At 43.2% G+C, this 16,296-nt stretch overlaps 1 protein-coding gene across 3 annotated transcripts in view; it reads left to right on the top strand.

Annotated features, from left to right (window-relative positions):
* Window positions 1-16,296, top strand: part of SLC7A6 (solute carrier family 7 member 6) — a 56,678-nt gene that overhangs the window by 28,668 nt on the left and 11,714 nt on the right. For all 3 annotated transcript variants that reach the window (XM_084644541.1, XM_084644542.1, XM_084644540.1), the window contains one exon: window positions 3,527-3,650. In XM_084644541.1, coding sequence (XP_084500667.1) covers window positions 3,527-3,650 — 124 coding nt within the window. The remainder of the gene's footprint in view (window positions 1-3,526; window positions 3,651-16,296) is intronic.

The raw sequence follows: 16,296 nt of genomic DNA on the forward strand, positions 1-16,296 counted from the left end.
CTTAACAGGAATTGTAAGGCTGCATTCCTGATCTGTTCCTGGCAAAAGCATCACACAGACCCTTTGTCGTCTCCCCCCCCCCCCCCCCCCGCCCTCCAGATTTAAAAGTATCTTGTCCCCTCTTTGGTCATTTTGGGTCAGGTGCCAGTGAAGTTACCTTAGCTTCTTAACCCTTTACAGGTGAAAGGGTTTTGCCTCTGGCCAGGAGGGATTTTATAGCACTGTATACAGAAAGGTGGTTACCCTTCCCTTTATATTTATGACAACTTGTATGAGGTGAATTGAAAAATACTATTTCTTTATCATTTTTACAGTGCAAATATTTGTAATCAAAAATAATATACACCTTGTATTCTGTGTTGTAATTGAAATCAATATATATGAAAATGAAGAAAAACATCCAAAATATAATACATTTCAGTTGCTATTCTAGTGTTTAACAGTGCAATTAAAACTGCGATTAATTGCAATTAACTTTTTTAATTGTGATTTTTTTAGTTAATCGTGTGAGTTAACTGTGATTAATCAACAACCCTAATTTGTAGACCTTAGCATGAAGAAGAAGAAGAGAAAAATGTATCTGTGCTTAGCTGAAAATTATCTTTCTGTGTAATAAGATCCACAGATTCAGCTCACTCTGGAGACAAATGGATCATCCACAATACAGATGGAAACTGACAGCCCAGTATTTGGGTTTGTTGTGATTAGGTAGAATATACCATGCACGGCCATAGGAGAAATGTTTGTATTTCCTCAAAGTATATTTAACACAATCTCTAATTAAAAAAGTAGCTTTGAATTATCTTGGCTGTGGAATTTCTCAACTGGAGGGAATTTCAAGAGGTGATGCATCATCTGATGCTAGGGAATGACAGGTCTGATCCTGCCCGAAAGCTGCACGCAGGTTGGAGTACCCATGGTAATGGATCTGTGGACCTTATTACTTGCACAATGGAAATTTTCAGGTAAGCAGATAATTTTTCCTATTCTAGCATTCCCTTTTAGCCATGCCTTTGTGAATTTCAGGTCAAGGTGTAGGATGGCAGCCATGTGAGAGAGAGTACGCAACCTTTGATTAATATTTAGGATACTCACAGGGAAGCCACATACAATTTTAAGCCCGAGTTCTTTGACAAGAGAATGTAAAATATTCTATCAGACATTGAGGTTTGGACTTGCAGCTTCTTTCTAGTTTTGAAAAATTTTGAAAATACCCTGATTCTTCCATCTTCTGCATAGTATTTTTAGGGGATTAAAGGGGGACGATGAATACCCCTCTGTAGTTTTGTGTTTTTTCTTTTTTGTTTTGTTTTTGAAAGGCATCTCCTCTGTTTTCCATTTCCTGCCTGAGTGTAATGGGACAGGCCTCACCACCACGGTGCCTCCTGCTGGCTGTCCTAGGAATTAGCTCTTGTTTCACCAACATGCCCTCATCTAGTAGTGTCTCGCCTGTCGTCATTCTCACCTCCACCTCTAGGACCCATGTCGCTCCCTGGACTGTGCTCCACTCGGTTCTCTCCCCGCTCCCCCCCGGGTGACCTGGCAGTGCTCAGTGCAGTCCACTCATCGCAGTGGCAAACTGCAGTGCATGCACTGGCCACTCCCCTTGGTGGCAAGTGGAGGACCCGGGCCCACCCACTACTCTGCGTTCTGGCCCAGGGACCCTATAGCTGGCAGCCATGTATTGCCCCTCCTCCTACTCCACCATCTGTTTCCCTGGGCCACTTCCCCACAGCCCTAGCACCTTCTCCGCCCTTGTATCAGGGCCTCAGTCTGGCAGCCATCTGGTTGGAGCTTCCTCTTGTTCCCTTTTCCAGCACTGCTCTGTCCGAGGTGCTGTCTCTCTCTTGACTAGGGTGACCAGACAGCAAGTGTGAAAAATCGGGACGGGGGTGGGGGTTATAGGAGCCTATATAAGGGAAAAAGACCCCCCAAATCAGGACTGTCCCTATAAAATCGGGACATCTGTTCACGCTGCTCTCAACCCTCCTACAGGGTAGCCAGTCCTTCTCCCTTACCCTCCCGGGAGAGACTGCCTCTGTTCTGCTCAGTAGCCTTTCTTATATAGGCCAGCCTGACCCTGACTGGCTGCTCCACTAAGCCTTCTCCCTATTGGCTGGCTCAATAAGACTCTTCTAATTGGCTGGGTTCTGCGCAGCCTCCCCAGGGCTGCTTTAATCCTTCTGCCTGTGTGGGGCAGCTACCCCACCACACTGGGGTACTAGATTTACTAAATATGTCTATTAGTAATATATATTTCAGGAATGATCCTTGTATTGCTTGTTCTCCAAGAGTGTGGTGGGATATAATTATATTGGTTAATCTTTGGTGCAATGAAAATTATTGCTATTGCTGAGAAAAAGGTAACTATAATATAGTCCCCATTTTCTCTCTCTTGTTCTCTGCGGAGCTGGCACTTTTCTTTTGTTCTTGTTTCACATCATTAAACTTTAGCTTAAACTGGTATTTGAAGTAAGTAATTGCTCTCTGGATGGATCTCAGCCACTAGCTATTACGATGCTCAGATCTTTGAACCATGAGCGTTGCATTAGTCACTCTCTAGGAGAACAGTCCCAAGAATCATGGTCTCTTATCTTTTAAAGAGTTTTTAATTACTTTGTATTGCACTGACATTTTGCCACAGTAATTTGACTTTGTGATAGTGATGACATTGTAATGGTGTTGAATCCCCTTTTAGTGCCATTAGGGAAGTAATGAAAAAATCCTTACTCTGTGCCAAATTCATTTTTAAAAGGTAAATGACGCTTTAAAATATTAAATCCAACAAATGCAAAAGGCTGACTTGGAGTTTGTCACTCTCTATTGATCCAGTTTGCTGGTTTTGCCACCCTGAACGAGTGACAATTTTTTCAAAATTTTATTTTGTTTTGACAGGAGGTTTTTGAAAGAAGAAGAGCTTGCATTCAATTAGAAACATTTATCAAATGTAATCAGCTCAGTCTAGCTCTAAATAACTTAGATATTTCCATTGAGGGGGGAGGGATAGCTCAGTGGTTTGAGCATTGGCCTGCTAAACCCAGGGTTGTGAGTTCAATCCTTGAGGGGGCCATTTAAGGATCTGGGGCAAAAATTGGGGATTGGTCCTGCTTTGAGCAGGGGGTTGGACTAGATGATCTCCTGAGGTCCCTTCCAACCCTGATATTCTATGATTCTATGATATCTGACACTGACAGATAGGCAAAGTAAGAAAAATGCTACTTAGACCTTATTAGAGTTTCATTTAAGGATATTACATTGACAGTTTGTTTTAACGGTTATAAAGCGTTAACTTTTTGAATCTGTATTTAGTGTTTTTAGTGTAATTGTCTGACTTCCCCCATAATTTTCTGCAACTGTGAAAATTTAAATCTATTTAAAAAGTGGGAAAAAATTTAACCCGTAATTTTGCACAACTGTAGACATGTAAATAAACAATTTAAAAATAAATACTGATATTTGTTGAAATTATATATTTTTTAAAACCCTAGAATTTTCCCAAGCCTATTTGCTGTTTTTGTCTCATCAGGAATCTGCCACTGGCTATTGCAATTTCTATGCCCATTGTGACGGTTATCTATATTTTGACCAACATAGCTTACTATACAGTGCTGGATATTAATGCTGTTCTTTCTAGTGATGCTGTGGCGGTGGTAAGTCAAATATATACCATACTGCTGTATTGTCAAATCTTCATATTTTAGAGATAGATTTACTACTTGTGCACATTGTAGGTAAAGTCCCTGGTCACTCATGTTCCTTCCTGTGCCATGTATATTTTCCCCTAAATCTAGAAGGGGAGACCAATTGAATAATTAATTTATCCTAAATACTTAAATCTGGTCTTAAACACAAATATTGTGAATGTGCATACTGTGTATTGGTTTCTTTTAACTTAATAGCAATCCTATTTAAAACCAGCACCTAATCCAAGCCACTGGCATATTTTGCAAAGATTCTGAGTAGGTGTATGCTCCTTGAGGTATTTAAAGAATAATAATAGGAATCATTAATACTTAGCATGTTCTTAGTCATTTTTATGCTATAGTTTTTAATAACTTGAAATGTGTTTGAAAAATGTTGTACTGAGACACTAACTAATCTGTCTTCAATGTGAAGTAGCTTTGTTATCTGTTTGCAAATAGATAATGTTGCAATTTAGCCATGCTAATATTTGTACTACTCTCTAACCAAGTTTTATCACTCATTGTTTCCTAGCCCTACTAAAATTGCATCAATTCCTACAATTCTTCTGTAAAACAGAAGTACAAAATTGAGGGGGAAAAAAAAAAATCCTGAATTTGAAGGATTGGATGCTCATTTGTGTAGGGATTTTTTTTAAAGTACCCTAAGTTTTATTCAGTAATTCACCTATTCTCCGTAATATAATTTCTTACAGATACAATATATCCTCTATATTTTGATCATTGGGCTGGTAGGGCAATTGTTATAGTAAACCTTATTAAGAAATTTGTATGACTGTACAAGCTTAATCAACTTTAAAATGCAACAAACTAAGCTCTAAACAGAGATGGGTGAGATTTAGTTTAGTCGGCAGTTTACAAAGGATGGGGTGGTTTTTAAAAAAAATTTCCCCTATGAAAACTAAATCCCAGTGTTGACTGTGATGAACTGTGGTGGCTTGCATCACAGCAAATAGATTCCAGTGATTTCAAATGATCTGTTCAATCTCAGTCTGAGCTTAGCTACTCAGAACAAAACTAAGGCCTGGTCTACACTACGGGGCTAGGTCGAATTTAGCCACGATAGGTTGATTTTAAAATCAACCTATCCACGCAACCAACCCCGTTCTGTCGACTTAAAAGGCTCTTAAAATTGATTTCTGTACTCCTCCCTGGTGAGTGCTACAATCGACCTTGCTGGGTCGAATTAGTGGTAGTGCGGATGCAAATCGACAGTAATGGCCTCCGGGAGCTATCCCAGAATGCTCTGTTGTAACCGCTCTGGACAGCACTTTGAACTCCGATGCACTAGCCAGGTACACAGGAAAAGCCCCGGGAACTTAGGAAATGAAATTCAAGTTTGGTCAGCGTGGCGAACTTGGCAGCAGAGGTGACCATGCAGTTCCCCCAGAATTGCAAACGAGCTCCAGCATGGACCGAAAGGGAGACACTGGATCCGATTGCTGTATGGGGAGAAGCCTCTGTGCAGGCAGAACTCCGATCAAAAAGAAGAAATGCAAATATATTTGCCAAAATCTCACAGGGCATGGTGGAGAGAGGCTATAACAGGGGCACACAGCAGTGCTGCGTGAAAGTTAAGGAGCTGAGGCAAGCCTACCAAAAGACAAAGGAGGCAAACGGTTGCTCCAGATCAGAGTCCCATACATGCCGCTTCTACGATCAGCTACATGCCATTCTGGGAGGGGACCCTACCACTACCCCACCATTGTCCATGGACACCTGCAAGGGGGGGAGTCTCACGCAACAGAGGGGAGGATTTTGTGGAGGAGGAGGAGAATGCGCAACAGGCAAGCGGTGAATCTGTTCTCCCCAGCAGCCATGACCTTTTCGTCCCCCTGGAGCCAATACCCTCCGAAGGCATGATCCCCGACCCTGAAGCTGGAGAAGGCACCTCTGGTGAGTGCACATTTGTAACTACAGTACAGAGTTCAAAAGCAATAATGTTTAATGTTAGATTTGCCCTGAAGAATTGGGATGCATTCGTGGCCAGTAGAGCTACTGGAAAAGCCTGTTCACATGTCTGGGGATGGAGCGGGAATCCTCCAGGGACATCTCCATGAAGCTCTCCTGCAGGTACTCTGAAATTATTCTGGAATCATTGCAGCACAAAGCATGGCAGCGAATGGTCCTGGGTTTTGGTCACATTCAAGCAACATTTGGTCTATATCGTTCTGTGCTCACCTCAGGAGAGTGATATCATTCATGGTCACCTGGTTGAAATAGGGGAATTTTTGTAAGGGAATAGTAAAAGGACCCCATTCATGCTGGGTTGTTTGTGCTTGGCTAAAAGGGATCATCCCAGAGAATAGCCACGCTGTGGGGTGGGGGGAGGTGTATGCTGCACATCCATCCAAAAACTGCAGCCCCTCCTTTTAATTGTGAAACCCAACCTATTGCTTGCTATGGGAAAGGATGGTGCTGCAGTTTGAAACCATTCCCACATCTTATGTGTAAGAAGCCAACCCTGCATACCCTTTTGCCTTACCATGGCTGCCTGGAAACCGAACTGTGTTGCCCAGCCGCGTGTGATGTCACCATACCAGCAGGCCCTCAATATAAAAGGCAAAATGCGACCTTGTACCTAAAGCACATGTGCTGTCTGCTGTGAATTGCTTGATTCACTGTGAAAGAGTCTCTGTTTTGTTCTCAGAAATGTATCATCTTAAATTTTACTCTCCCTTTTTATCTTCCGACCCAGAAATGCAAATGTTTCCAGGCTCCCCCATCATCTCCGTCCCTGAGGTTATCGCAGATTAGAAGGCAAAAAAATGCACTCGTGATGACATGTTTTCCGAGCTCATGCAGTCCTCCCACACTGATAGGGCACAGCTGAATGCATGGAGGCATTCAGCGTTAAAGACTAGGAAAGCATTAAGTGAGCGCGAAGAGCGGTGGCAGGAGGCGATGCTAAGGCTAATTGGGGGAGCAAACGGACATGGTGAAGCATCTGGTGCAGCTGCAAGAAATCCAACAAGAGCACAGACCCCCACTGCATCCATTGTACAATCACCTTACCTCCTCCCCAAGTTCCATATCCTCCTCACCCAGATGCCCAAGAATGCGGTGGGGAAGCTCCGGGCACCCAGCCACTCCACTCCAGAGGATGTGCCCAAGCAACAGAAGACTGTCATTCAAACAGTTTGATTTGTAGTGTGGCTACAATAAGCAATGTGGCCGTATCCTTCCCTCCTCCCCCACCCTACCTGGGCTGCCTTGTCAGTTATCTCCCTTTTTTTTAATTAACCTAAAGAAAGAATGCATGGTTTCAAAACAATAATTACTTTATTTTGAAGGTGGGAGGGTGCTTGGCTTACAGGGAATAAAAATCAGCAAAGGGGGCGGGTTTGCATCAAGGAGAAATACACACAACTGTCACACCGAAGCTTGGCCAGTCATGAAACTGGTTCTCTGATGTGCAGCGCGCCTTGCTGTGCTTTTCTAATCGCCCTGGTGTCTGGCTGCTCAAAATCGGACACCAGGCGATTTGCCTCAACCTCCCACCCTGCCATAAAAGTCTCCCCCTTACTCTCACAGATATTATGGAGCACACTGCAAGCAGCAATAACAATGGGAATGTTGGTTGCGCTGAGGTCTGACCTAATCAGCAAACAGTGCTAGCGAGCTTTTAAACGTCCAAAGGCACATTCTACCACCATTCTGCACTTGTTCAGCCTATAGTTGAACTGCTCCTTACTACTGTCCTGGCTGCATGTGTACGGCTTCATGAGCCATGGGAGCAAGGGTTAGGCTGGGTCCCCAGGGATAACTATTGACATTTCAACATCCCCAATGGTAATTTTCTGGTCTGGGAAGTAAGTCCCTTCTTGCAGCTGCTTGAACAGCCCGGAGTTCCTAAAGATGCGAGCGTCATGCACCTTTGCTGGCCATCCCACGTTGATGATGGTGAAATGTCCCTTGTGATCCACCAATGCTTGCAGCACCATTGAGAAGTACCCCTTGCGGTTTACGTTCTGGTTGGCAAGGTGGTCTGGTGCCAAGGTAGCAGTTATCCTTTTGGGTTTATAATTTCTGAAGTTCCCTTTCCATTATGATTGCTTTTCTAGACCCATCTTCTGCATTTGGCTATTACTGTTCTTGGGTGTTGAAGCCTGTCACTGCAAACTTCTCTTGCAGTGTAGAACTGGGAGCCTGATTGACTTTACCAGCCAGCATCCAACCCACTCTCTTTGGTTGTGTTGATATCTTCCAAAAAGACCAGTTTGGTAGGAAGGCATCTTCTTTGGCACCTGTTAATTTAAGAACTTCTAATTAGAGGCAGTAATGGGTCGCTGCTTTCAGACAGTGTGCTTATTGTACCAGAAGGACCTACAGCCCTTTTCACCAGGGGAGTAATAACTTCTGCAGTATTTATTTGTCATGTGCTGGTTGTTGAGATTTGCAATGCTGCTCCCTGAAGCTCGATGCATGCCTTCACAAAGCATATTCTCTCTTCAAAAACAGACTCCAACGAGAGACTGCTGAATTGGAATTAATTTGCAAACTGGATACAATTAACTTCTGCTTGAAGACTGGGAGTGGATGTGTCATTACACAAAGTAAAACTATTTCCCCATGTTTATGATCCAAGCGCCTCCCCCCCCCCCCCCCGCTACTGTTCCTGACACGTTCTTGTCAACTGCTGGAAATGGCCCACCTTGATTATCACTACAAAAAGTTTTTCCCCCCCCCACTCTCCTGCTGGTAATAGCTCACCTTACCTAATCACTCTTGTTACAGTGTGTATGGTAACACCCACTGTTTCATGTTCTCTGTGTATCTAAATCTCCCCACTGTATTTTCTACTGAATGCATCCAGTGAATTGAGCTGTAGCTCACAAAAGCTTATGCTCAAATAAATTTGTTAGCCTCTAAGGTGCCACAAGTACTCCTTTTCTTTTTGTATATTCTCTCTTATTTCCCAATACGGAGTCAGATCAGACTAGGTTGTCGTTCAGGAGAGCAGTGTTTTCACCAACATTTCAGTTATTCATACTCTGCCTTCTTGCTGAGACTTGCCACTGTTAGTTAGTCTAACTGTGAGTATCTGCAGAAACAGTGTTATGAAGAAGAGGTTGCTTACTGGCCTAAGTTGTTCTCCAAATGTATTGCCTCTGCAGATTCAGGTGACTCTCCTTTCTCTCCTCTACTTTGGAGAGTTAAAGTATGAGCCTGAAGTTAGAGAAGAACTATGTAAGTTGGGGACTTAAAATGTTGGTTCTAAACTCCATGAACAGAGATGCATGCACATGCCTTCCCAGTGGTGAGATTCTCTGAAATGAGTTTGTCACACAGTGAAGAGCACATGATCTCTCAGTGTAATATATGGAAGTAATATATTTTGGAGAACAAAAGTTATTTTGTTAAGTAACCTTTTTTAAAATTCCCTTATCTGCTTGTGAATCTTGTACTTTTCTGACTTAAAACCTGATTAGAATTTCTTTGATATGCAACATTGATTGTTGGAATAGGCATATTGAAAGAGTTCACTCAATCTGGGTTTATGGATCTTTTTACCAGTTCTTACTTGTTAATTGGTAGGTCCCTCAACTCTTCTCATTTTCAGCACTGAAATCACTAGCACACCTTTGGGGCTGTGTAAATAGAAATATTGCTGTTACTTTAACCCTTGACTGCATTTATACTTGCAAACTTTTGAGAGGTAATTCACTGCCTATGCAGCTTCACCAGTGTAAACAGCCATGGAAACTATAGTATAGATGGGACTCGGGCATCTTTACCACAGTCCTCAAACCTAGTCCCTGTCTGTTACAGCTTCCACTGATGCTGCAATGGTGATGCTTTATAGCTAGAAAGGTTGTGAGTGTAGACACATCAAACAGGAGGTGTGAGATCAAGGGGTTGAACCCAATCTGGAGAGAAGGCTTGGCATATTAGTATAATTTTAAGGGAACACATTTTGTCCTTGCCTATTCTGCAGAATTTGTACCCTTTTCCAGCCTTGTTGCAGCTCCTACTCTAGGGTAAGGAGCAGTGTAAGTCCTAGTGAAAATGCTTGTGCCTTATCTACACCACTGTCATGAATTTCTGATCTGCGTAGCTGCACTGTTGGAAGGTGGGTATGCAATTTTGTAAGTGTAGATCCGGCCAAAGAGGCTGGGGTATATCCAGAAGAGCATATCCATGCAGTGGACTATATGCCATGCATGATTTCGGTGATTTAAGATCTTACTGAATGAACGATTCCACTCTGTACCTTGCACTGCAGCAGCATCTTCTGTCCCTGGGAAAAGGGAAGACATTTTCCATCTCAAATGATTTAAGAGGAGCAATGTGGGTTGCAGTGGGGACTAGCCAGAAGGATTATCACTGAAAGCCGAATTGAAAGACACTTTAAAAAACATAACACAAACTGCTATCTATTGCACCACCAGAAATTAGAGTACCCCATTACATTTCCAGTTGATGTAGTCACTCCTTTAGCGCAGGTCACTTGAATGTATTTGATCAAATTGAACAGACTTCACCCAATGTTTTTGTTTTGACAAACAAGCTTTCTGAGAGTGGCACAGAATTTTATGCACTCAGCAGTTTTGTTTTGTTCGGGTCTTTTGCACATGCAGTTTTCCTACTTGCAAATGGTTACCATGAGTCAGTTTCCTTATTTCCTTTAGGAAACAATCCTCAAAGGTCAGGAAACTAAAAGGGGGAAAACTGTTCTGTGTTCTCACACCAGATCTTTCTGTTCCCTGCCTCTGCCCTCCAGTACACAGACCGAGGCTGGCATGGGGAATCTAAAACAAAATGCTATACTGCACACACTTCTCTCTCTGGGGAGAGGAGGAGCAAGAACAAACCTACAGGGCAGATGTTAGTCGCTTAATGTATTACTGAAAGGGGCTCAGATACAAAAGTGATGAGAGCAATATAAGAACCTGTATAAATGGAACCTGGAACAGCTCACTCATGTCTGAGGCAAACCTGAAATGAGCTACACAAACCGGCACTGCAGAAGTCTTCAGTCTTATGCAGGGTAGGATCATCTTTGGTCTTTCAGTTTTGCATGAGTTCAGAATTCAGGAAAGGCTGACATCTATTTCCAGTTATCATAGAATATCAGGGTTGGAAGGGACCCCAGAAGGTCATCTAGTCCAACCCCCTGCTTGAAGCAGGACCAATTCCCAGTTAAATCATCCCAGCCAGGGCTTTGTCAAGCCTGACCTTAAAAACCTCTAAGGAAGGAGATTCTACCACCTCCCTAGGTAACGCATTCCAGTGTTTCACCACCCTCTTAGTGGAAAAGTTTTTCCTAATATCCAATCTAAACCTCCCCCACTGCAACTTGAAACCATTACTCCTCGTTCTGTCATCTGCTACCATTGAAAACAGTCTAGAGCCATCCTCTTTGGAACCCCCTTTCAGGTAGTTGAAAGCAGCTATCAAATCCCCCCTCATTCTTCTCTTCTGCAGGTTAAACAATCCCAGCTCCCTCAGCCTCTCCTCATAAGTCATGTGTTCCAGACCCCTAATCATTTTTGTTGCCCTTCGCTGGACTCTCTCCAATTTATCCACATCCTTCTTGTAGTGTGGGGCCCAAAACTGGACACAGTACTCCAGATGAGGCCTCACCAATGTCGAATAGAGGGGAACGATCACGTCCCTCGATCTGCTCGCTATGCCCCTACTTATACATCCCAAAATGCCATTGGCCTTCTTGGCAACAAGGGCACACTGCTGACTCATATCCAGCTTCTCGTCCACTGTCACCCCTAGGTCCTTTTCCGCAGAACTGCTGCCTAGCCATTCGGTCCCTAGTCTGTAGCTGTGCATTGGGTTCTTCCGTCCTAAGTGCAGGACCCTGCACTTATCCTTATTGAACCTCATCAGATTTCTTTTGGCCCAATCCTCCAATTTGTCTAGGTCCTTCTGTATCCTATCCCTCCCCTCCAGCGTATCTACCACTCCTCCCAGTTTAGTATCATCCGCACATTTGCTGAGAGTGCAATCCACACCATCCTCCAGATCATTTATGAAGATATTGAACAAAACCGGCCCCATGACCGACCCTTGGGGCACTCCACTTGATACCGGCTGCCAACTAGACATGGAGCCATTGATCACTACCCGTTGAGCCCGACAATCTAGCCAGCTTTCTACCCACCTTATAGTGCATTCATCCAGCCCATACTTCCTTAACTCGCTGACAAGAATACTGTGGGAGACCGTGTCAAAAGCTTTGCTAAAGTCAAGAAACAATACATCCACTGCTTTCCCTTCATCCACAGAACCAGTAATCTCATCATAAAAGGCGATTAGATTAGTCAGGCATGACCTTCCCTTGGTGAATCCATGCTGGCTGTTCCTGATCACTTTCCTCTCATGCAAGTGCTTCAGGATTGATTCTTTGAGGACCTGCTCCATGATTTTTCCAGGGACTGAGGTGAGGCTGACTGGCCTGTAGTTTCCAGGATCCTCCTTCTTCCCTTTTTTAAAGATTGGCACTACATTAGCCTTTTTCTAGTCATCCGGGACTTCCCCCGTTCGCCACGAGTTTTCAAAGATAATGGCCAATGGCTCTGCAATCACAGCCGCCAATTCCTTCAGCACTCTCGGATGCAACTCGTCCGGCCCCATGGACTTGTGCACGTCCAGCTTTTCTAAATAGTCCCTAGCCACCTCTATCTCCACAGAGGGCTGGCCATCTCTTCCCCGTTTTGTGATGCCCAGTGCAGCAGTCTGGGAGCTGACCTTGTTAGTGAAAACGGAGGCAAAAAAAGCATTGAGTACATTAGCTTTTTCCACATCCTCCGTCACTAGGTTGCCTCCCTCATTCAGTAAGGGGCCCACGCTTTCCTTGGCTTTCTTCTTGTTGCCAACATACCTGAAGAAACCCTTTTTGTTAATCTTAACATCTCTTGCTAGCTGCAGCTCCAGGTGCGATTTGGCCCTCCTGATATCATTCCTACATGCCCGAGCAATATTTTTATACTCTTCCCTGGTCATATGTCCAACCTTCCACTTCTTGTAAGCTTCTTTTTTATGTTTAAGATCCGCTAGGATTTCACCATTAAGCCAAGCTGGTCGCCTGCCATATTTACTATTCTTTCGACTCATTGGGATGGTTTGTCCCTGTAACCTCAACAGGGATTCCTTGAAATACATCCAGCTCTCCTGGACTCCTTTCCCCTTCAAGTTAGTCCCCCAGGGGATCCTGGCCATCCGTTCCCTGAGGGAGTCGAAGTCTGCTTTCCTGAAGTCCAGGGTCCGTATCCTGCTGCTTACCTTTCTTCCCTGCGTCAGGATCCTGAACTCGACTAACTCATGGTCACTGCCTCCCAGATTCCCATCCACTTTTGCTTCCCCCACTAATTCTACCCGGTTTGTGAGCAGCAGGTCAAGAAAAGCGCCCCCCCTAGTTGGCTCCTCTAGCACTTGCGCCAGGAAATTGTCCCCTACGCTTTCCAAAAGCTTCCTGGATTGTCTATGCACCGCTGTATTGCTCTCCCAGCAGATATCAGGAAAATTAAAGTCACCCATGAGAATCAGGGCATGCGATCTAGTAGCTTCCGTGAGCTGCCGGAAGAAAGCCTCATCTACCTCATCCCCCTGGTCCGGTGGTCTATAGCAGACTCCCACCACTACATCACTCTTGTTGCACACACTTCTAAACTTAATCCAGAGACACTCAGGTTTTTCTCCAGTTTCGTACCGGAGCTCTGAGCAGTCATACTGCTCCCTTACATACGGTGCTACTCCCCCACCTTTTCTGCCCTGCCTGTCCTTCCTGAACAGTTTATAACCATCCATGACAGTACTCCAGTCATGTGAGTTATCCCACCAAGTCTCTGTTGTTCCAATCACGTCATAGTTCCTTGACATCACCAGGACCTCCAGTTCTCCCTGCTTGTTTCCAAGGCTTTGTGCATTTGTATATAAGCACTTAAGATAACCTGTTGATCGCCCCTCATTCCCAGTATGAGGCAGGAGCCCTCCCCTCACAGACATTCCTGCCTGTGCTTCCTCCCGGTATCCCGCTTTCCCACTTACCTCAGGGCTTTGGTCTCCTTCCCCCGGTGAACCGAGTTTAAAGCCCTCCTCACTAGGTTTTAAAGCCCCCCCCTCACTAAAGACCTTTTAGGACAGTGGTGTTTTGGAACGGTTAGTGTTACATCATGATTTGTTGCAGTGTCAGTGTCTGGTGATCTTTGTCATCTTGTTACAGCGCAAACTGAATGTTGTGAAGACAAAGTCCTTGTGTTGACATTCCTAAAATAAATGTAGGACTCTTCTCTTCCTGCAACCCTCGCTTACTGAACATGGGACAGATCCTAAAACATGGAAGTACCCTGTGAATTTTGTTTTGTGGCAACATTTTATTGGAGGAGTTCTCACTGCTTCCAGTCAGACTTCTTTAAATAGAACTGTTTGTACAGAACTGTTGTTTCAGCATTTCAGGGGGCAGAGTAGTAGTCTTGCAAATCCTGTTCAGATGTTGAGTCCAGCTGTTAAAGTCAAGAAGCCAAACTAACTTTCCCACTGCAGGAAAAACAGATTTAATAAATCAGGCTTTTGTGTTTTAACAAAGTAGATTTTTTGAGTGTTTAATTTTGTGATCGTTCTTCTGGGATTAATTTGTCATAACATTTCAGTCGGAAAAAAATGCTAGCACTTCAGCTGAAAAATGTACAGCTAGAAGCTCCTGGCTTCTGTTCTTTCATTAAGGTGGTCTTAAAATGAAATTCAGAATTAAGGTTGCTAGCGGGGGGAAACAAATACACGTGTGTCTATAGTATGATAGTTGGGAGGGAGGCATTGTCCATAACTGAAGAGATTTATAATTCATTTATTTCTTGTACTGTTTTCTGGCTATAGAAACAGTTCTAGTTCAGGACTTGTCAGATCATAGTGAGGATGATGATTTAATCTTAATGCTTCTTGCTCTTCAGACTTTCTCAGAAGAAACCCTGAGATTTATGCAATGGACCATCCCCATAATGTTGGTTTTCTCCTGTTATGGCGGACTAAATGCTTCTGTAATAGCTGTCTCCAGGTAGGCCCTTCTGTCACCCTCTGCATATTCCCTCAAATGCGCCATTCTTTCCCTTGTCACTACCGCTTCACATGTCTGTAAAAATGAACTTGAACATTCACCAGAAGCAGTGGTAGGTAAAATGGAGTTGGTCAGCTCTCAGATGAGAGCTCCATGACTCATTTACTAATTGAGGATACGTTGTCATAAAAGTAATCACGCCTATAATGGAAAACAGTCTCTAATCCTTTTTCTTGTGCCATTGCACTTGATGATGTTGTTTTTGATCCCTGTTCTAGTATTTCTCTGCCCCCCTTCCATGATCCCCCCACAAAATACAAGTATAATGTTTTTTTCATGTGGCTGGTTTTGTTGCACCTCCATAAAATTTTACTGCCATGAGTAACTGTGTAGGGATTCTTTTATCATTTGTCAAAGAAAAATATAGCACAATCTTGAAGATACCTGCTGGTTTACAGAATAATTTACAACAAAAGTTGTAAGAAATTGAGTCTTCCTGTGGAAGTGAAAGATTTTATAAATATGCATTTATGAACTAAAAAATGCATTTTTGTCTTGGAAGTAACAAAGAAACCAGGCAGACTTATTCACTGCAACTATGGAATTAGAAAACACATTTGATAGGTGCTCTTCATCTATGCTTTGTCTGTTGAATTTGCACCACTGGAAATAAAAATTTAACCAGAAAGTTCAGGTGACTGACAAACTTGAAGAACTTAATTTGGCTGAAATATCTTGTGGAAGATATGCTTAGTAGAGCAAACTGAACTTCTTAAGAGTTCTTAAATTATAACACAATGGTTCCCTCCCACGGAAAATCCATAGTGGACAGACAACCTACCTATTGGGGATGGGGGAGGGGAGGGAAAGGGGATTTCTTCCTAACTGCAGTTGGTTAACTTGCATCCTAACGTATGAATTTGTATAGGTTATAAATTTATCATCTATTTCTGTAACTCTAGCTAATGTAACTCTAGCTGTTAATCATCCATATAAATGTCAAATCACCTATATTAACAGGTGTCTTCATCTTGAATGGTCCCTTGAAATGTGTTAACTACTTTTGCTAAACAATTTGTTCCATCTTGTATTTAGCTGTGACACTCTGAGTAAGTTTTCCAAGAACTGAAGAGCTCTTTGTAAGCTTGTGTCTCTCTCTCTCCAACAGAAGTTGATCCAATAAAAGATATTACCTCACCCATCATGTCTCTGTAATCTCCTAGAAAGCTTTTTGTCTCTGTGACATCTTGTGGAAGAGAGTTCCATAGTTAGTTGTGCGGTGGTGTGTGGGTTTTTAATCATATCCTTCATCAGATTTAAATTTTGGAGTCTCTTAATTTCATTTGGTCTTTGGATTGCTCAACTTTGGAGACCAGATTTCTTCTTCTTCTATTGCAACAGTTGTCTGTAAGAATTTTCATCTCTTGACACAGCTTATTTGTTCTGAAGAATCTTTCAAAATTCCTTCATTATTCGATCATCAGCCATCACGTTCTTCCTTGATTCCTGGTTCACCTGATTCCTCTGAGCTGGCTTTGCCTTAATTCCAATAGGCATATGGATCTGATGATACAAGAGAGGCACCTA

Source organism: Lepidochelys olivacea (genome assembly GCF_965140295.1).
Source record: "Lepidochelys olivacea isolate rLepOli2 genome assembly, chromosome: 12".
Taxonomy (NCBI): Eukaryota; Metazoa; Chordata; order Testudines; family Cheloniidae; genus Lepidochelys; species Lepidochelys olivacea.